Below are 21,253 nucleotides of genomic sequence, written 5' to 3' on the forward strand. Positions count from 1 at the left end.
CTAAATGACAGTAAATTCTGTCAATAGCAGGTTTATGTGTATGCTTTTTATGACAAGGAATCGCCTGCTTGAGGCATCCTCTGAAGGAACCCTTGACCTCTAAAATTACACCAATGAACTAGCAGGCTAAGGTGAGATCTCCATTTGCTTCACTGAGGCGCTAATCTCTTTGAAGCTAGGGCATCTGTGGCCACCACCCGCGATCATTCTGCTGGAGGAGGACACAGTTCCCTCCAACGGTTCTTTTTTTTTTCTCAGTTATTTGGAGCTCTTCACACTTCCTAGCAGGGGAGCAGCCTGTTGTCTCAGGGATCAGCTGCAGATAGTCTGAAAGGGCTAACAGAGGTTTAGGCAACAAATTGGTCACTTTCTAAAGTTAACTTTCTATTATAAGTTACCTTAAATGCAACCCCAGCAATGAATCTGGTCTCGTGGATTAATATCTTTGGTGGCCTCAAATGGAAATTAACACTTAGCACGTTGGCTAGAGAAACTCTGTGTTAGTCAATGGGAATATCAGCCTTGCTACAGTGAAAACAGCAATCTTGTGTTCTCAGTCGCAGGGCCTGTTAAACCCAAAAGGAACATGACTTCTTAAAAATATTTAGCACCCTGCCTGGTGGGACACCGAGTCCTTCCCTAGCGGTGGCTATAATATTAATATTAAAAAGGAAGGTTTTGACTTTGCAAAAGGGTTTATTTTGCCAATTAGCCAATTGTACTCATACTTTGAGGGGTCCGAGCACATGGCTTGGACAGCAGGGCCCAGTGGACTACATAGTTGAGAAAACAATCACCTATGTCATCCAAAAATGGGGGTGAGCCTGCAAAAGCTATTTCTTTGCTCATGGATTTTCTAAGGAAGGTTAAACACCCCTAGACTGGGACGTGCTGTTCTTCCAAATGGTAGAGGTTTTGCTTGTGGTGTCAACAGAAAGACTACAAACCTATTACCTTCCATGGAAGTGATTTTTTTCCATACCTATTACATCTGATCCAATCATAATTAGCCTTTCATCAAAGTCCACCTTGCTGCTACTACAGCTTACTGGGAAGCTCAAAATCAGATAGCCTTCTTAATCATTCCTCTTACTAAAGACTTTTGTAGATGCTGGATTAAAGTATTCTCTCCCGTAAAGACACACTCCTCCTTGGAAAGTCAATTTGGTTTTGTCAAAGTTCTTTTTTTTTTGTATCTTTTTTTTCTCCAGATTTTGAACACAACAACGTAGAGCAATGTATAAAGTGTAAGACGCATGTCTTTCCAAGCAAATTACGACAGAGTACATTAACAGGTAATTGTCAATCACACAGTGTGCAATCACCCAGCTAGGGGGCCTTACCTATCCCACATTTCCATACCTCAATCCAGATCGTATCCCGGCATTTTAGTCTCTGCTTTCGCATAAAATAGAGCATCAAACACATAAAGTGAAACAATATGACTGACCCCTCCCAGTGGTATGCCCCATGCCTGTATATCTCGGTGCACCCAAATAGCTATTGGCTCCATTGCAATTGCGAACAATAGCGGCAAGAGAGGGCAGCCCTGTCTCCTCTCCCATCCCAGTGTCTACTTCGCTGAGCCAGTACTCCTCACTCTGACTCTCGCCCTCAGATCCGTATAAAGTAAGCAAGCCCCCACCACACTCAGTTTCTGAAGCAAGCATATTTCCCCCTCTCTCATGGTTGTTGGCAGTACGTCCTTGTCTCTTGCTTTCAGGAACACCTCTAATAGCTTCTGTGCTAGTGCCTCTGAGAATGCCTGGTAGAATTCATTTGGGAAGCCATCTTCCTCCGGGGTCCTTGAATGCGGGAGCGCATTCAGAGCTGACCTAAGCTCTTCCAGGTTGAGGGCGACCTCTAAAGATTCTACTGCCACTGGATTAGGCTTTGGGATGGCCTGCCCTTCTTGGAACCTTAAATATTGTTGTGGTTGAACACCCTGGTCAGCACTATACACCTTGTTGCAGTTGTCGAGCAAAGGTTTGCTCTATGTACGCCATTGATGTACTCTCTGTCCCTCAGGAGTCATTAAGTGTGGACCAGTGGCGGAGCAATCTCCCTGAGCAGAATCCAGGCTAAGAGTTTACCTGATTTGTCAACCTCCTGGTATATCCGCTGCCGGTATTGTTGTATGGTATACTTGCAATCAGACCCTCCCCATGCAATCCTGCAACTAACTGGGGAGTGATCAGATGGGAATCGTGCCAAGTGGGTAATCTCGACATCCTCCAAACGCGGAAACCTGCAAATCAAAATTCTGTCCAGTTGGCTGTATGTGTTGTTAGCAAGTGATGCATATATACCGCCTGGGTGGAGTGTTTCAGTTTCTGAACATCTTGTAGCCCAATATTTTGTCACAGCATGACGAGCCTTGGTCATTTGAGGCTTCGTACAACCCCTTGTCCTGTCTAGGTAGGGATCTATTTATAAACAATATATCCCGAGCAGTTGCAATCCGCGTAAGGAAAAGCAATAAAGGAGAAAAAGTCTTTCAATTTCAGTGTCAATCTTCTTCTTTAATGTTCTCATAAAGGCATTTCTTCAGATCTTTAGCCAACACGTGTTTCGTCTACAGCAGTCTATGCTGTTAGACTTCGTCAGGGCTAGAACATACAATGAAATGTAATTACAACTACAAGTATATTTCAAATCGCATACTTGAGACCAAGTAATTAACATTTACAAGTTACATCAACATTCATATTATGTTGATTGTATACAAAATGACAAGAGTCCATTTAGAGTCTAATCTCACTATTTACTTTGTGAATACCACCAAAACGTGCATCCAATAGTAAAAACAAGAATAACCATAAGTGCAAAAGGAAGAGAAAGAAACGATAAGAGTAGTGCAAAGTAAGATCCAAAAGACCCTCATTCTACTTATTGCGTAAAAGTATACTGTTGTAAGATACTCATGATCAAAGAACACCCGTGAAACAGCGTAAAGGATCAGAACGCAATGAAACCGTACTAGTATAAGAAAAGAGAGAAATTTCAGGCCAGTACTCTAAAGTTTCCATAGGCGTGTTGTATAATAAGTCATGCCATAGTTAATCTAACCGCTCACCTGTCTGTCAGTTTAGAAATGAGTCAGTATTTCTGATTAAATTTCTCCCATTGACAATTTCAATGTATCTCGCTGTGGCAGAAAAATAGAAATGACCAATGACACTCTATTAAAGTATTTGAAATCAATTTGTCTAAATGAAAGACTAAAATAATAAATACTCACTAAAATCTTAAAAGGACTATCCAGTCCGATGAAGTGGCAGAATGAAATTAATGTTCTTGAACACAAACCCACGTCTGGGCTGGTCAATTTCCACAACTAAGTAGAAGGAAACAATATTTCAAACCTTAATTAAGCCTAAACTGAGTACCTCGTGATTCAAAAGTTACATTTCATGTCGGTAAGAACCAGTTGTTTGAGAACTTATTCTAAGTTTAAACAATGTAAGTCTATCATGGACTAACCATCTAATTAATATAATCTTTATTCCCTAACAGTTAATTAAGAAAGATACCTCAAGGTCTAATAATGTGAAGGTCACTCGAAATGAGATAACGCGAGAAATATTTAAACACCCACGTATTTTCCTGTTTATATTGCCAAACAGCAATCTTAATACTAAAAATATTGCACAAATGATAGTGCAAAGGTTAAACTCGAACATGCGTTCTCTTCATGGTCTTACCTGTGTGCAGTAGGGTGTAAATCTCACGAGTGTAATCCGAGCGCGGCGTTTAGCACCTGCGCCATCTTTGAGTTCCCATTTATACACGGTCTCAAAGATAGAAGAAGGACCAAGTATTGGTCGATTATCTTCCTTATCCAAGATGGCGCTTAATCAAAGCGCCATCTCATGTTGACGAAATAATATAAGGGAAACTTTAATTGTTTATCTATAGGAGGTATTATATAGCAATCCACGCTATTTACTTAAAATCTAGGTTCACTTATAAAATTATTTTATATTATTGAAAATAATTTTTTATATATAAACGATACGAGTTTTGAACACCGAAAGAGAGAATAAGAATGAAATTTAGAGATTCCACATACCCAGATAATAGCATTGTGTCACAAAAGACTTATCCAGTGTATTGATGCCATATGAATAGACTTCGTAACACACTTGACTTATTCACATTTTAACATAAGCAAAAAGCGATAACACTCAACAACCAAAATCTAAATCAACATTTACATATACAGTATTATAACAGTGCAAATTCCATGCACTGTTATAATACTGTATATGTAAATGTTGATTTAGATTTTGGTACCGAAAAGCACTTACCTACAACACAACCGTATCCCAACATAGACACAGTACCTACTAAACTGGATCCAAAACAGAAAAGGCTGTATATTCACCCTGACACGGGCCATATCCAGGCTAAAACACCATGTAAGCACAAGCTTTCTGAGGATCATAGCCCATACAAAATCCCTCTCAAAAAGAGTGTAGGCACTAGTCCTTTCCATACACTCCCATCTTCTCCTCCTCCCTCTCCTCCACAGCTTGATCCATTACAAATTACACCTAGTCATTCTCCTCTACTTATTGTCACACATGACACTGATGATTACGATGCACAGTTAAAAGATCCTCGGACGGACTACACAACTGATCCTCCACAGGACACGGACCCAGATCTTTATTCTGCCAGACCATCTCCATCTGTCTTACCAACAACTTATTGAGAGAGCAGCTGAATACCATGGGGTGGACCTACATATAGTCTTTAGAGAAAGATTTTCTCTTTGACACTATAGGCCTGTTAGACACTGCCAATACTCAAGGGTATGTTAAGGCACACAGATTATATTTTCAAAGATCCTGTCTGTGCCAGAATTCTTACCCTAGAGTAAATAAAAAATATAAATGTTCTCCCACAGAGCCTATATTTATTAAAGGGCAGTTACCACTTGACTCTTTAGTGGTATCAAATGCTAGAAAGAGGGCTAACTCTCAAGCAACTGGGAATGACCCTCCCCCAGATAAAAAAAATCAAAGTTTATCCTCCCTTCATGTAAACTGGTCGCTGTCCAAGCAACTAACCAATGGCGTATCTCTAATACGAAGGGTTTATTGGCAAGATATGATCGAGCCCACTGGGACAAAATGGAACAATTACTCCAGTTTCTCCCAGACGAACATAAGGCAAAGGCTCAGGATTTAATCCAGGAAGGCAAACTAATTTCTAATGCCTCAATCAGATGTGCTCTAAATGCCGCTGCCACAGCAGCTAGAGAAGTAAATACGAGCATTGTACGACAACATGCATGGTTGAGGATAACAGGGTTCAAACCTGAAGTCCAGCAGTCCATTATAGCTTTACCCTGTGATAAAAAAACATATTTTTGCCCCTGAAGTCGATCTAGCACTAGAAAAAAGTAAAAAGGATTCCGATGTAGCGAAATCAATGAGAACGCTTCAATCTCCCTCTGGCAGAGGGTTCTTTTGGCGCTCTTTTTATAGGGGAGGGTCCAAGTCCACAGGCACGGACCAAAACACTTCCTCCTACAAAGGCAATTCCCAATCATCTTTTACTGGAGGATTTTTCAGAGGTGGTTATAGAGCAAAGAGTCGCTGGGCTAGAGGTAAAAAAAAAAAACATACCTCGCACTTCCCCTCCTCAAGCAAACAGTGACTTCCCACACTTCCCTCCGACTATTCCACTGCTGTCAGAGGAAGATTTCAAATATTTCTCCCCATTTGGGAATCAATACCAACAGACAAATGGGTGCTTGGAATTATCGAACATGGTTATTGCCTGGAGCTTATCAACAATCCCCCAAACATTCCTTCTCAATCTCACAAAATATCACCAGACCACCAGCACTTAGTGCAGTTTGTAAACTGGACACCTAGAGATTGGTCCACATTTCTTGTAAGCATTATGCTTTGGGTTACTACTCTGAATCTGGTACCCAAGAGGGTCAGACCACTCTGTGCTATCTTTTTGAGTATTCTTTTGCTTATACATTTTTTAATACCCCCATTGAAATGCATTCCTTCAAGTATTGTGGGTAATTTTGCTGTGCTCAATGTTTCACTGTCAATGAGGATCGGTTGGAGAAGGAAAAGTGAACTAGATGCAATCAAAAAGATCTTAATTGAAGGCATATCACCATCTCATTTGAATCAATGGTATTGTGCATTATTGCATGACAAGGATCATCTTTAAAAAAAAGTAAAAATAAACAGATGGTCAGCTTCCACAGCGCAATGGGTAACTGAGCTCATAGCTTGCATACAGGAGCAGTGTTCTATTTCAGTTCTATTAAGTCTGTCTCAGTAGAGCCATTTTACTTCATTTTATGTTCAAAATGCAATTATAAACCGCTATAATTTTTTCCTCAACATAGACATGTACAAAAATAAAACCAGATTATTAATTTTTTTTGTGAGTGCATCACAAGTGGGCAGAGCAAGATGATGCTTTGAGTGGATATTCCCATAATGTAAAGCTAGAATACAAGTAACTTGTCCATGTCTTTTTCAGTTGTTATTCAGTGTTGTGTTTGGGGGTTTCTTCTGGGTTAACTGTTAAGCAAGTAGGTTAGATTTGACTAGTGTGAGCCATATTTTGGTGTGTATGTTTTCCCACGATCTATAATGTCTAAAATGTGTGAAGTTTAATTTCCTATACAAATCTGTGTGTAATACTTTGCTCTACTGAGATATGGCTTGACCTAAAACAAATAATGTATGCTATTCCACATTTCATGACTCCTTGTTTACTTCTAGGCAGCTGATTCTGCTATTAGAGCTGTATACTCCAAGGGATATATATGATTACTTGCGGCCAATTGCACTTAACCTCTGTGCAGACAAAGTATCTGCTGTCCGATGGATATCCTACAGACTGGTAAGCATAAGTTACTAGGAGAAAAGCTTGTTTTTAAATTCACCACTCATTTGACTAGTTGCAGAAATTGTACAACCTGTAAAGGATTTAATAAAACATTGTTTTTCTAATTTGTTTTTATTTTTCATCAAGGTAAGCGAGATGTTAAAGAAGCTTTATTTAGCTACAACACCTATGTTTGCATTAGACCTCATGTCTGAACTTGTTGAGCGATTTTGTCATTGTCCTAAGTGGTCTGGCCGGCAAACATTTGTCTACATCTGCCAGGTGAGTTTGTGTCAGTTGTTTTGTTAATGATTAAAAATGAAATAATTATATAGTGATAGTTTCTGCTTGGTTTTTTCCTCACATTTTTGTATGGATTTTCCATTCTTTGATCTTACCTAGATTCAGATACTTGAATTATCCCTGTTTTTGAGTTGGGAGCCCCACAGTAACACTAGAGAGCAGTGCAGAGTTAAACCTAGGCAGAAAAGCTTTAACATGGTCACAGAAGTAGCATATTCACATAATTGTAAAAGATCCAAACTTCAGCTAGTTAGCATACAAAACAGAATCCACCCTTTTCACTCATGTCAATATTGCTTTAAGATTTCTACTGCACATAGTGTGGACAGTCCCTGGAAATCTGCTCAGTCCGTCTCAGAGAAGTTGACTATTTTTGCCTATTTCTTAATTTCAGAGAGAATATCCACCATCTCTAAGACTTACTTAACCTGACAAGACTCAAACATGTCTCGGTCTCTGTGAGAAGCTGGCTTGGTATATGGTGTACACTTATGCAAGTGGGCACCTTGCACCAATCCAGACAACCCTTATGGTGTTTTTAGTGGTCTTAGTCAACCTTAGAAAGCTCTCTAAGTAGTAGCTGTGGAGAGCAGCCTTCAGGCTTAGTCCAGAAGGAGTGTAAAGCAGCTTGTTTTACCAAAACATAATCTTATTGATGTAGATTAAGTAAAAAAGAATCACAAAGTGTATTTATAAAGATATGTATTTATTATAGAACCCTCACTAACTCATACAGGTATCTCCTAGCCGGAGATGCACACAATACTTTTAAATAGAAACTGGTAAGTAGCACATAATACACAGTGGTCACCAGGGGGAGACCAAACCATATACAAAAATAGTAGTATGCGAACCACGACTCAAGTCCAGGCTATACCCAGGAGACGTAGAAGTGCAGGGTGACCCAAGGTAAGTAACCAGGAGCCCCACGGAGGCCGTGTGCAGAGTGGGAACACGACCGTGGGATCAATGCAAGTCAGTGGCTAAGTCGCAATTGCAGTTTTAAAGGAGGACCCTTCCCAGTGGACCCTGAAGAACCCTGTGGAAGGCAGAAGGTTGGAGAGCCACCCCACCAGTGGATACCTTAGGAACCAGGATACCTACCCCAGGGGAGCCGGGTGCATAGGTATGAAGTGGCGTCGGAAACCACCGTTGAGGACTTAAGGAAGATGCCACTGCTGGAGAAGGTGAAAGTGTCCGGTGGAACGCAAAGGTGGATTCAAGTCGAGAAGTACCTGAAAGCAGAGGGGACAGAGTCTCTGCCACTTGGGAGTGACCAGGAGGCACGGAAGACGAATGCCCACTAATGTCAGCTGCTTCAGGAGAGTTGACTGTGACCTTAGATCTGCAGCTGTGAGGACCAGTCGATGCTGTGGAATACCAGGAGCCTTTCACGAGCTGTCTCACGTCTGATGTCGAGAGTTGAGGGGTCGATGTCCGTCAGGAGCACCATCAAGCCTTGGCAACTGCAAACAACGTGGAACGAAAAAACGTGCAGTGTCGGGACCAGCAGGGTCCAGGTGACTCACCACAAGCAGGGGAGTCAGGCAGGCCCGAGAAATCAGGGGAACCCAAAAAATTCAAAGATGACCCTCAAAAGGACCCACAGGCCGGGGGCACTGAAGTCGGGAGAGGACCTAGCGCAGCTCACTAAAGAAGCAGGCCCAAGATGCAAGTGATGCTATGAGGACGAAGCTCTTGGGAGATGCTTGAGGTTGGGGCTACTTGAAGCCCGAAGATCTTGGTTGAAGGAAGCCAACAAGCTTTTGCAACTGCAAGTCGACAAGGTGAACAGGGGTTCGGTTCCTGCGGCTCCGACGAGGGAAACTGGCAGAAAACTTGGTGAATGGACAGGGCAGGCCTCGATGGATGTGAAGAACCACCACCTGTGTGGCTAAGCCTTTCGGAGTCCGTGGGAGCCCAGGATCAGCAGACTGGTCAGCTTAGTTGCGGTGCCTGTAGATGCAGGGAAGTGACTCCTTCACATCAAGGGAGATTCCTTCAGGCTTCCTGGATGCCCACAGACCATGGAAGGTTCCTGTATGGTGCACAGGCATGTGTGCTGCAGTAGACGAGCAGAGCGAGGAGTTCAGGGGCAGGAGGAGTCTTCTCTGTTGCAGCCTTGATTCCCAGAGCGAAGTCCAGAGTGCCCAGACGGTTGAAGAAGTAGTGTCTGAAATGAATCTTATCTCACAGATTAATCTAGGAACCCACCCTCAGGAAAGCCCTTAAGTAAACTAAAGAAAGGGTTGGGACGATTCAGGGGTCCCTCTCTCAGGAGGGGCTGGACAAGGGGGCGGATAGTCCCCTGTCCAGTATTGCGCCAGAGTGGGAGCCATGGGCTCCCTGAACTGGTTTGGACTGGACTATAAATGGAGGGCACCAAGTGTGCCCTGCGCACAGACTATGTGGCGCTGGCAAGCGCGCCCACCCTGCCCCAATACACTAAGCCCTGTCTGGGAGGTGGTCACACCTCCCTGTGACAAGATACCTATTGTTCTGACTTCCCCTACCCGAGCTTGACTCAGCAGCAAGAGGGCAGAAATGTGTCTCTGGCCAGCAGCTGCCCTAGCTTGCTGTCTGGGTCTAGAAGACTGGTACCGGGGGTCTCCCAAAGGAGCTTTACGGTGCATGAAATCATACCTCCCACACCGTTTACGTTGTGGGGTATGATTCCAACATAATTGATACCAAACATAGGATTCGTTACAGCCAGTTTTGAGATGGTCATTGCGTTATGACACGGTGCCCTTCTATATATTATATGGCTGTCTCACCTACAACCCGGGAGAATGGACTCCGTAGGTTGTAGGGGTGTCCTGCTCATGCATGAGCGCTCTCACACTTAGAACCGAGCAGCCTGCCTTCAGGATTATAAGGCCTGCCTTAGGGGTGACTTATAGGGTTTAAGTGCAGTGACCTTAGATATAGTGAAACCTATATCTTTCGTAAGTGGTGCTAGCACCAGCTTACACAGACTGCAATGGCAGGCCTGTTACAAATTGAGTGGTCTCTCATGGGTGGAATAATAAATGGTTCAGCGCATTGGGGACCCCTGGTGGACCTATGCCCTGGTACGTTAGTACTATATAGCCACCACTTGACCTGCATCCAAGGTCAGCTCTGGTAACAAGGCTGGTGCTGCTTGGTCCCACCCCAGAGCAGCATTCAAAGCCCCCTACAGCACCGAGATAGACTTCAGAGGCCTGAGCCTGAAAGCTGTCAGATGTTGAACCCTGATCCGTTAGTTTGCAGATTCAGAATTTCAGCTCATCCCTGAACAGCCGCTTTGCAGTTTCTCAAACCCGGAACAGCATGGTGGTGATGATGACAATGACAACTTTGATGAGTAACCTAATATTTCTGAGGACCTACAAGAAGCCAGTGGCTTGGGCACCTCCCCTGACATTGGCCTGAAGTCGCCACAGTGCAAGCTGATGAGCATGTTTCTTTTGTGTCGGTCACCAGAAGTGCAGCGGAAGTTCATTATCTAATATTGCCTGTGCAGGAGGCTAAAGCCAAAGTACTGTCTGAAATCTTCAGCCCCACAACCACCACCCAGGAACCTCTGCTCGTTTTTAATGAGGCTCTTACCAATATACCAGTAAGCACAATGAGCAAAGCCAGGACCTTGTCCTCCGCTGGACAGACAAGGTGGCAAGGCCTGCTCCTGGGGACCCAGATTTTTCTCCAGCATCCTATCCCTGAGAGTCTGTTGATTCAGGCATCATCCAGCCTCCTCAACCCAAACTTATTCTCTACCATTCCACCTGACACGAAATCGAAGACAATAGAACATTTTGTTAAACGTATCTTTTACAGTACCAGCCTTGCCTTACGATCCATCAATGCCTCCAGTCTCTTGAGACAGTATTCACACACCTTGTGAGACAGTGGATATCTTGCCAGTTGTCCCAGAGAATGCTCCCACGGCTGATTCTTGACAGCCAAGATACTTCGAAATACACCATCCATTCCGACCTTTATAGAACAGATTGCCTAGGTAGGACACCCGGTATCAGCGCAGTGCTTAGACGCCAGGCTTGGCTTCACTCCATGGGCTTCTCATTGAATGTACAACAGTCCCTCATGGATATGCACTTTGACGGCTTGAAACTTTTCAGAGCAAAGGCCGACTCGTCCTTAGAAAAGTTTAACTACAGCAACGCCACCGATCGTTCTCTGGGCTTAGCTCAGCCTGTTAGTTTCCCTAACAGCTCACCTTTCGAAGTTTTGGTAGGGGATACCTGCAGATGTGGTACCAATACGACCTCCGCTTCGACAGGCTTCCCGGCCCTTTTGTGAGCGAAACCAAGGAGCTGGCCAACAGCATGCAGGCCAGGCCCCCAAAGGGCAGCATACTACCCCAATACCTCCACCTGCTTCAACCGCAAAACCACTTTAAATTGTCCTTGACGGCACACAATCTCCCAGTAGGATGTCATTTTTTTTTTTGAAACGTTTTTTATTGCAGAACCAAATGCACAGTACATCATTCAATATGGGATCTATTTGTGCAGATTCATCGCCCTCTTATCTCTGCCCACATGCATTATACACAGCCATTCAGCCCACATCCCGAAGGCCGGGCGGCGTCATTTGTTTCCGTGGTGCCTCTGTACATTGTCTATCAGTTATGGTCACTGAATGAGGCAATCCGCTGTCTGCGTTTCAAGTTTTTCTCCCCTTCCCCCTCTACCATTGAGCAATGTTCGTCCAGTTTCGTCTGGTTATATCAGGTAAACCTTCCCTCCCTCTTCCCTCCCAAGTATCATCGCCTACGCCTATCGCTGAGAAGTACCTCTATGTGGTGGTGGACAGAAGCATCTTACTATTTATTGGGTGTGTGTGTCTGGTGAGGGTACCAGCACCGTGGCAATCCCAGTTAGGCCCTCTGGTACCTCTGGCTCCTCCTCTCCTTCCTCCTCCACTGAGCTATCCCGCAGTGCCTGCACTAACATCTCCCAAGCCATCGCTGCTTCCTGGGCTCGCTCATCCGATCTGCGACGGGCCAGTTGGTACCTGACCGTACTCTCGCCCGCCCCCCATTTTAGAAATTCGTTCAGCCATCTCCGGTATGTCGGGCCCGTTTTTGACTTCCATCCCTTGGTCAGTTCCCTCTTAGCGAAGAGTAGGCCCATGTCAATGAATTTGCTCGATAGTTTATTTTTGGGCGTGTGTGGGAACCAGTGCAGTATACTGACCGCCTTGTCGTACTGCAAGTCCCTATCCGCCACTTCATTTAATGTGTTGCCTTTCTCTCTCCAAGAAACCTGTAGGTGAGGGCAGTCCCTCAGCATATGCACTAGGTCCGCTCCTATCTTATTGCATCTGGGGCACGCCGCGTCCTCAACTCCAAAATATTTCGCAATTTTGCTCGGGGTAAGGTAGGCCCTGTGAATAATGTAGAAGTGAATCAATTCTAGCCCTCCGCACCAGTTGGGACCACGTGGTGTCTGGGATTTCCATCTGCAGGTCTGTTTCCCACTTGGCCTTCAGTGTCGCCAGAGGCTGTAGGGTCTCGCTCAGCATTCTTGAGTAGAGGCACGTCACTGCCTTGAAGGTACCCGCCGCCATAATAGTATACTGGCAAGCCAGTGTTGTAGTTGGTTCGATCAGTCCTTCTCCCCAATGCGCCTGAATGGCTCTCACCACCGCCGCGTGCAGTAAGTAATCCCCCCTCGGGAGGTCGTAGCACTCCTGCAGAGTCTGATACGGGGTCATTACACCGTCATCGTATAAATCCCCCACCATCTGCAACCCTGCTTCCTCCCATAACTGTAGTCTCGACCAATCTCCGCCGTGTGGGAGTGCTGTCACCATGCCCAGTGGGATTTCAGGCGCATACGGGTGCCTGACACCCGCTCATTTTTGCGAGCGGTTCCAGCATAATCGGAACGTCCGTTCCTCTTGGGACAGATCTCTGAGCACTAATCTTTGCTGCAGGGCAATGTAAGCCAGCACATGGCGAGGGGTGCCGTTGTCCCTCTCCTGATCCGGCCCGCGGTAAACTCTCGCAATTTCTGGCGTAAAGGTCTGTAGTTGGGCAGCCAGATAATAGAGCTCGAAATTGGGACCGCTAGGCCACCCTCGTCTTTTGGGCGGGTCAGCGTTGCTAACGCAATTCTGCGTCTGCCCTTTCCCATAAGAAGGATGTAATCGTCGATCTCAACTGCCGAAAAATCGCCCCAGGCACCCAAATGGGAAGAGCCCTGAAGTAGTATAACAAACGAGGCAAGGCTACCATTTTCAGGAGAGATATACGACCCGCCACCGACAGAGGCAGGGTCGCCCAAAAGGACATACTGCTCTGCAGAGCACGGATAGAGCGACCTATATTACCGTCCAGCATGTCCGCTGTCTCGTGGTATATATGTACTCCCAGGTAGGTCAGGCAGCCAGGTTCCCATCTAAGCAGCGGACGGGTCGGGGGCTGCTCCTCTTCCTTCCGTAGGGGGAAGAGACCGGTTTTAGGCCAATTAACTCTTAGGCCTGACAAGTCGCCGAATCGCGCCAGCAGTCTCTCTGCACCTTTCACGGCTCCCTCGGCATCCTCCAAGAATAGGAGAATGTCATCTGCATATAGTGAGATAAAGTGCTGGGCCCCCTCCCAGTAGGATGTCATGCTAACTTTCACCTTGAATGGCGGAGCATCAGACAATACCAGTTGGTACTCCAGATTCAGGTATACCAGTAAAGAGATCGAGTAAGAGGATACACTGGGTTTAGCCTCCTTTACAAATAAGTGGTTCCAACAAAAAAGAAACCCAATTCAGTTATGTGGAGAGTTATCTTTACACATGACTGTACTGGGTTTTTTTTTTGTTGGAGCTCCAGATTCAGTAACATGAATTCTCCCAACCTTTCCTGTCCTCTGGACAGATCACCCACAACTCAACACCTTCCGGAGAACCACTTGTCCTTACTCTGCAGACATGTCTAGCCTAACATGGCCAAAGGAGCAATAGAGGGTGCCTGCTTCAGGGATTGGGACTGGTTGTCAGTCCCATTTTTTCTGGTGCTGAAAAGACAGAGACCTTTAACAAATTCTAGATCATCACCCTCTTAACTTCTTCCACCGAAAGTACATGTTCATAGTGCTCACCTTGGCCCACGTTCTGTCTGATCCTGTGTGCATTAGACTGGATTGTAGTGCTGGATTTGCAGGTTGCATGCTTCCACATTCCTGTCCTGCAGTCCTACGGGTGTTACCTGTAGTTTCAAGTAGGCCACAAGCACTTTGCTTTCTGTGCTCCTCCTTAGCCTTACCAGTGCACTTCCTATGTTCAGCAAAGCCATGATGATGGTGGCCAAAGCTCAACTGCGAAGGTTGGGAGTACCAATCTTCCCATTCCTCTGCAACTGATTATTGAAGACAGCCTCATCCCAAACAGTCATAAGCCACAATAAGGTGACAGCTGACCTGTTGACAGCGTTGGTTTCTCCATCAGCATGCCAAAATCACACCTGCCTCCTTCACAAGCCATCCCTCCTCAATGAAACCAGAGCACTCTGACTATGATCCGGATATTTCAACCTTTGACCTGGGTCTCATTGAGAGGTGCTCTTTGGCTTCTGGGCTTCTTGGCCTTCGGCATCCTTCTTGTAGACCATGCCAGGTGGCAAATTCTGGCTCTGCAGTGGAATCTGAAGTCCCAGTAGACTCAGCACCAAGGCAACATCATAGACTCAATTCAGGTGTTGAAGGGGAGTGTGAAACACCTGCAATGGAGCCTGCTTGATTTCAATTGGATAAGCAGCAGATCCCACCGAGAGCAAACAGTTGTGACTGATGCATCGTTGCTGGGTTGGGGAGGACATCTAGGAGAGGTAAAGAGCATAGGGCACTGGTTTCTGGAAGAGCCTCTCCTCCACATCAACTTGATGAAGTTGCACACTATTTGCTTGGCACTGAAAGCTTTCCTCCTTATAATCAAAGGAATGTGGTATAGCAGCAAGCAAAGGGGGTTGGGGTCGTGGGTTCCGTGCCAGGAGGCCCTATGCCTCTGGAAGGGGCAGAACTTTTAAGGGGCCTCCCTTATCTGGCAGGATCTTTTATGCCAGAACAAATTAACTCAGCCGACATTGCCTAGAGGATCACAAATGGCTATTGCATTCTGAGGCGGCATCTTCCAGCAATGAGGAGAAGCCTGTCACAATCTGTTTGCCACTGTAGAGAATGTGCAATGTTTGGATGTTGGAGTTCCTTAGAGAGTCTTCCATCAGAGATGCCTTATGCCAGCTTTGGGGGTTGGGACTCCTGTAAACCTTTCCACCACTCCCTCTCCTCGCCCAACTATTCAAGAAGATCAGGGGAGACTGAACCCAAATCCTCTTGGAGGCCCTGGAAGTAGGAGAATGTGGCACCCGGAACTTTTGGCCATGAGTGTATGTCTTCCAGTCGGGCTGACCATTTCAAAAACTGCCTGTGGCAGCAGCTGGGTCTAGTCTTCCACTGGAGCCTGCACAATCTAGACATCCATGCATGAAGAGTGAGTGGCTTTTGGTATTCCTCCATTGTAGTAGCTAGGTGCCCATCACCAAATTGATTTATGCTGGATGCTGGGAGACGTTTATTCTATGGTGCTCTTCCCAAAAATACAACCTCTGAATGCACAGTTGTCAGATGTTCTCTTGTTCAGTTTGTCATTGACCCAGCAAGGCCTTGCTGTGACAACAGTTAAAGGTTACTTCTCAACCCATTCGGCCTTTTTATGTTTATCTGATCAGCCGTTTCTCTTCAAGTTGCCTGTTGTGATGCTGTGTTTTTTGAAGGGGCTTGTCCATATTTTCTTATCGATTCAATTTGTCATGCGGATGTGGAGCCTTAATTTGGTATTTACCTATTTGGTACCCCCCAAAAATGGCACGTTTTAAGCACTGTCGGGACTGTCACAAATGTCTGTCACGGATCCCCATTGGGTGTTCCGTTTGGTGCCTAGGTTCAAGTCACTGCTATGGGGACTGCTCGCTGATTGACCCAAAGCCCATCCGCAACCACAAGGCAAAGCTTTAAATCGCAAAGCACAAGACAATGCTGTATCAAGATTGATCTAAGTCGTGGTACAATGTTTCGTTCCCGGTCCAAGAGTCACCAAAGGCATTCGAGGGGCAGGTCATCGAGATCTAAACATTCAGATAAGTCGAAGTAGAAGCATAAAAAAACATCACCGGCCTCTGCACCCTTTCGCCACTCGCGGGTGGCGCCATGTCTGTATATCACAGTCCCTGAATCGCCAGACTTTGGAGCCAATCCTGCAACTTCCACATTCTGAATTTCTGCGACAGTCTGCTACTCCACAACCGATCTGCTTGACTATGCTCTTTGGACGTTTGCCAACTCCATTTGGCGTGCCCTCTGGGTCCAAAGGAGCCAAGAGGTCTTCCACCTGGAGTACCTCAGCTGGGTTTGCCCTCAGCGTTCTGTTGGTCTTTCTGAGCCCATCGCAGTACCTCTGGCTGCAACCCCACCTCTGATGCCATGGTCCATGCTGGTCCCTGGAATTTAGACATTGGTGCTGAATTAATCTGTCAGCCGGGGAGCTATCCATAGTACTCTCCGACTTCGAGCCAGTGCTGGCCTACCCTGACTGAAGCCATGCACAACAATAATTGAGGCGCGACTTCCCCCACTTGATCTATCGCCTGCACAAGAGAGAACGCAGACCATACACTTCCTTTTCGGCACAGACTCGTATAATGATAATGCTGCAGGTGATGAGTTTGCTGAGCCCTATCATGACCTCATTTGATACCATGATTTGCAGGAGGCTAGTGGTCTTGATACCTCCTCTAAAATGGGTCTTCTCTCACCCCCTGGTCCAGCCAGCCTGTAATCCGCTTCCTACTTCTTGATAATGGTTAGGGTTGCCCAAGTCATTGAGCAACAGCTCCCCACCTTGGCAGTCAAGACTAATGTATTGACTGAAGTCTTTGACATGGGGCAATGCCAGCTGCCTCCTGAGTCGCTGTTTCCACGCCCGTTGGGACTCTGTGATTCAAGTCCTCCTTGGTGTCCCTGACTATCTCTGACCTGTCATTGCCCAGGCTATCCAAGACTGTCATGATGTGGTCCAGTTCACAATTTGTTGTGCCTTGGACACCACCTGTTCAATCAGGAGATCCATTGGCACTGGGATTACCATACATGACTGTGATCAACTTGCTTCTCTGGTGAAGTTCAGTCCACACTTCTGGACATGCCCTTCGACAGGACTCTCCTTTTGGTGGACTAGGCTAATTCCACTTTAGAGTGATTTAAAGATAGCCGAGCTACTGCACTGTCCCTGAATTTATCTGCCCTGCCTCGCCAACCTCACCAGCCTTAGCATTCCTTTTGCAGATTTGGGAGAGCTGCCCAAGCCACCAGCCCCAGCAAGGAACCCAGCAGCTTTGACATTGAAGTTGTGGGGCCCACCGCCGAGGTCCAAAGATTCTTCCAAAGTTGGGAAGCCATAACATCAGACAGGTAGGCCCTGCAGATTGTTTGCAGGGGATATGCCTTCTCCTTCCTTTCTTCTCCGCCACACATTCCACTGTCCTCCCAGTGACTGATGGGCAACAATCTCTCTATTTTACCACAGGACGTAAAAGCCCTTTCAGTCTAAGGGGTTTGGAGAGGGTGCTAGTGGCGGAAGTAGTACATGGTGGTTGTTCCTGCTACTTTCTGGTGCCCAAGAAGGACGGATGTCTTTGTCCTCTTTTAGACAGCACCCTCTCAACACTTTCCTTCAAGAGGATAAAATAAAAAAGCTCACCCTGGCTTCAATCTTGTCTACCCTCGACTGGATGGTGGCGCTCGACCTGCAGGATGCCTATTTCCACATACCTTTTCTGCCAGCCAATTGATGCTACCTTTGGTTTGTGGCGAGACCAGAAGCATTTCTAGTTTGCTGTGCTCGCCTATGGTCTCACTATTGTCACATGGGTGTTCCCAAAAGTGATATCGGTGGTGGCAGCACACCTTCAGAGGTCAAGTGTGTCGGCCTTCCTCTATCTTGGTGATTGGCTGTTGACAGCAGCCCCACTCTCCCGGCAGTTGTCAACCACCTCCAGACTCTGGCGAACCTCCTGTCATCTTTAGGGTTCACTATCAACATGCCGAAGTCCGATCTGACACCTTCTCAGGCACTCTGCATCATCAGAGCAATTCTGCACATGGTTCAGTTCTGTGACTTTCCCTCCGGAAAGAGTCCAGGACATTCAGGCTATGATCCTGAACTTTCAGCCTCGGTCCTGGATTTTAGTGAGGTGGACTCTGAGGCTGCTAGCACTGATGGCCTCCTCTATTCTGCTGGTCAAGTTCGCCAGGTGACATATGCAAGTGGAACTGAAGTATCAGTGGGCTCAATATCAAGGAGGCCTCTACAACCAGCTTTTGATTTCGAAGGAGACTGCTCAAGTTCTGCAGTGGCGGTTACTGGACCGTGACTGGGTTTGCATCATACCCCTTTCCTTTCCCCCACCCAAAGCTGACAGTGGTGGCTGATGCATCACTTCTGGATTGGGACTGCCATCTGGTAGAGGTGTATATCTGAGGACTCTGGTGTCCGGTGGAATCCTGGCTCCATATCAAACTTCTGGAGATGAGGGGGCATACACTTGGCATTGAAAGCCTTACTTCCTTCCATCCATCAAGGTTAAGTTGATTCAGATGTTCATGGACAAAACCACAGCCTTGTGGTAGTGCAACAAACAGGGCGGGGTAGGGTCATGGACCCTTTACCAGGAGGCATTGCGACCTCTGCAAATGGTTGGACCGCTGAAGGATCTTTATGCTGGTGAACCACCTGGCAGGTTCTCTGAATGCCAGAGCAAATTAACTCTGCGGGCGATGCCTAGCGGATCATTAGTGGCAATTACATCCAGAGATAGTTCATGGTACCTTCCACAAATGGGTAGAACTCTGGCCCAATCTCTTCTCCACCGCTGAGAAAGCACAATGTCACTGACTCATTGTCAGTGAAATTGCTCTCCCACCCTCGCAGCTCCACCATTAAGTGAGGTGCCCCTGCCCCTGCACTCTTGAGTGTTAGTGATCGAGGCCCTCCTCCACCCGCAGGTTTCCCTGCGCCTCATCCCTGGTGGTCCAGTGGACCTCTGTCTCCTTTCTCTCACTCTGCTCCTTCACTCGTTTTTCTACCCTTTCTATCTTTTACCCTTCTGCACCTCTGCTCTTTTGTGCCTTATTTCTGCCCATTTTCCCTTTCTCTCCCTCTGCTCCTTCACTCGTTTTCACTCGTTTTTCTACCCTTTCTATCTTTCACCTTTCTGCACCTCTGCTCTTTTTTGCCTTATTTCTGCCCATTTTCCCTTTCTCTCCCTCTGCTCCTTCACTCGTTTTTCTACCCTTTCCATCTTTCACCTTTCTGCCCTTTTCTGCATTTCTGCTCTTTTGTGCCTTATTTCTGCTTATTTTCCCTTTTTTCTTTATCCCTTCTTTCCTCCCTTTACCTTTCCCCGCCGCTACTGCCCCCGCGGCCACTCCACCCCCAGCGCGACCGGCCCAATCCAGCTCCTCTCCCCGCTCCCGCCTCCAAGCTGTCCAGCCCTCCCCGACCCCTACTTAATGGCGGCCACTGCGCGGCCGCGGGCTGCGGGCGCGCCGCTGGTGCACCGCTGGTGCACCGAAGGCGCGTCAAAGGCAAGCACGTCTGAGCCCGTCCGCGACCCGTCTGCGACCAGCACCAGGAACCCTGGACCTCCGCCCAAAAACGCTACAACCCAACAGCACTCCACGCACTCATCTCAGGCTGCAACAACAACTGCAAGCTAGCATCAACAGCCGACACCAATGGACCCTTCAGCTGTCACCGCTGCCGGCACACCTGCATCACCGCCAAGAACAGGGATCCAGCACAACCCGCCCACAAGAACACAACCGAACCGAAGACCCTGCAATGCATCCTCCTCAACGTCCGATCCTTCCACAAACACGCCACAGAAATCTGGGACCTCCTCGACAGCACCACCCCGGACGTAGCAATCTTCACCGAAACCTGGACCAACGCCACCTCAGGACCGGCCATCGCCATCACCCAAGGATACAAGATCTACAGGAAGGACCGCCCCACCCACCCAGGAGGAGGAATCGCCATCGTCCACCAATCCAGCCTCCACCTGAGCACACTCCCTGACGAGTCCACAGAACTGATGGAACACCTTCACTTCAAGATACTGGCCAGCCCCACTGCCGCCCTCCGAGGAACCCTCATCTACCGACCCCCCCCCCCCCCCGGACCCCGCGGACCCTTCGCCAACTCCATCACGGACATTATCTCCCCGCAGGCCATCGCATCCACCAACTACACCCTGCTGGGAGACCTCAACTTCCACCTCGACAATCAACTGGACCCCAACACCACATGCCTCCTGGACAACCTCCACAACATTGGACTCTGCCAGATCGTGACCGAGCCCACGCACTCAGCAGGACACACCCTCGACCCCCCTCTTCACTACAGGAAACTCCATCACCTTCAGCCACACCACCGAACTCCCATGGACCGACCATCGTTGCGTCCACTTCACCTTCAGAACACCCACCATCCACAGACACCAGCACCTGCTTCCACAAAGAAACTGGACCAAAATCACCGACGACCAGCTCATCTCCTCACTCAACAACTCCACCCCAACCATCGCGGAAAATGACGGCCCCAACACCGCAGCCCGAACCCTGTATAGATGGATCTCGGACAGCACCAACACCATAGCCCCCCTCAAGAAAAACAACAATACCCGTGCCAAGAAAGCCAGATGGTTTACCACCGAACTTCGAGAGTCCAGGCGCACATGCCGCTGCCTCGAAAAGGCCTGGAGAAACACCAAATCCTCAGAAGCCCACCACAACTTCAGAGCCGCCAACAACGCTCACCATCAACTCATCAGAGAAACGAGGAAAAAAGCGATTGAAGACAGAATCTCCACCCACGCACACAACAGCAAGGAACTCTTCAGCATCATCAAGGAGTTCGCCCAACCCACCAGCGAGTCTACCGACAGCCCTCCCTCACAAGACCTCTGCGACAAACTCAGCACCTTTTTCCACCACAAAATCAAGAGCATCTACGACAAC

General features: G+C 47.1%; 1 protein-coding gene across 2 annotated transcripts in view; it reads left to right on the forward strand.

Annotated features, from left to right (window-relative positions):
* Nucleotides 1–21,253, forward strand: part of PPP4R1 (protein phosphatase 4 regulatory subunit 1) — a 604,307-nt gene that overhangs the window by 534,354 nt on the left and 48,700 nt on the right. For both annotated transcript variants that reach the window (XM_086964940.1, XM_086964941.1), the window contains exons 17-18: nt 6,768–6,888; nt 7,021–7,155. In XM_086964940.1, the coding sequence (XP_086821066.1) occupies nt 6,768–6,888; nt 7,021–7,155 (256 nt within the window). The remainder of the gene's footprint in view (nt 1–6,767; nt 6,889–7,020; nt 7,156–21,253) is intronic.

The sequence above is a fragment of the Lissotriton vulgaris genome, chromosome 4_1 (assembly GCF_964263255.1).
Source record: "Lissotriton vulgaris chromosome 4_1, aLisVul1.2, whole genome shotgun sequence".
In the NCBI taxonomy this organism is placed as follows: Eukaryota; Metazoa; Chordata; class Amphibia; order Caudata; family Salamandridae; genus Lissotriton; species Lissotriton vulgaris.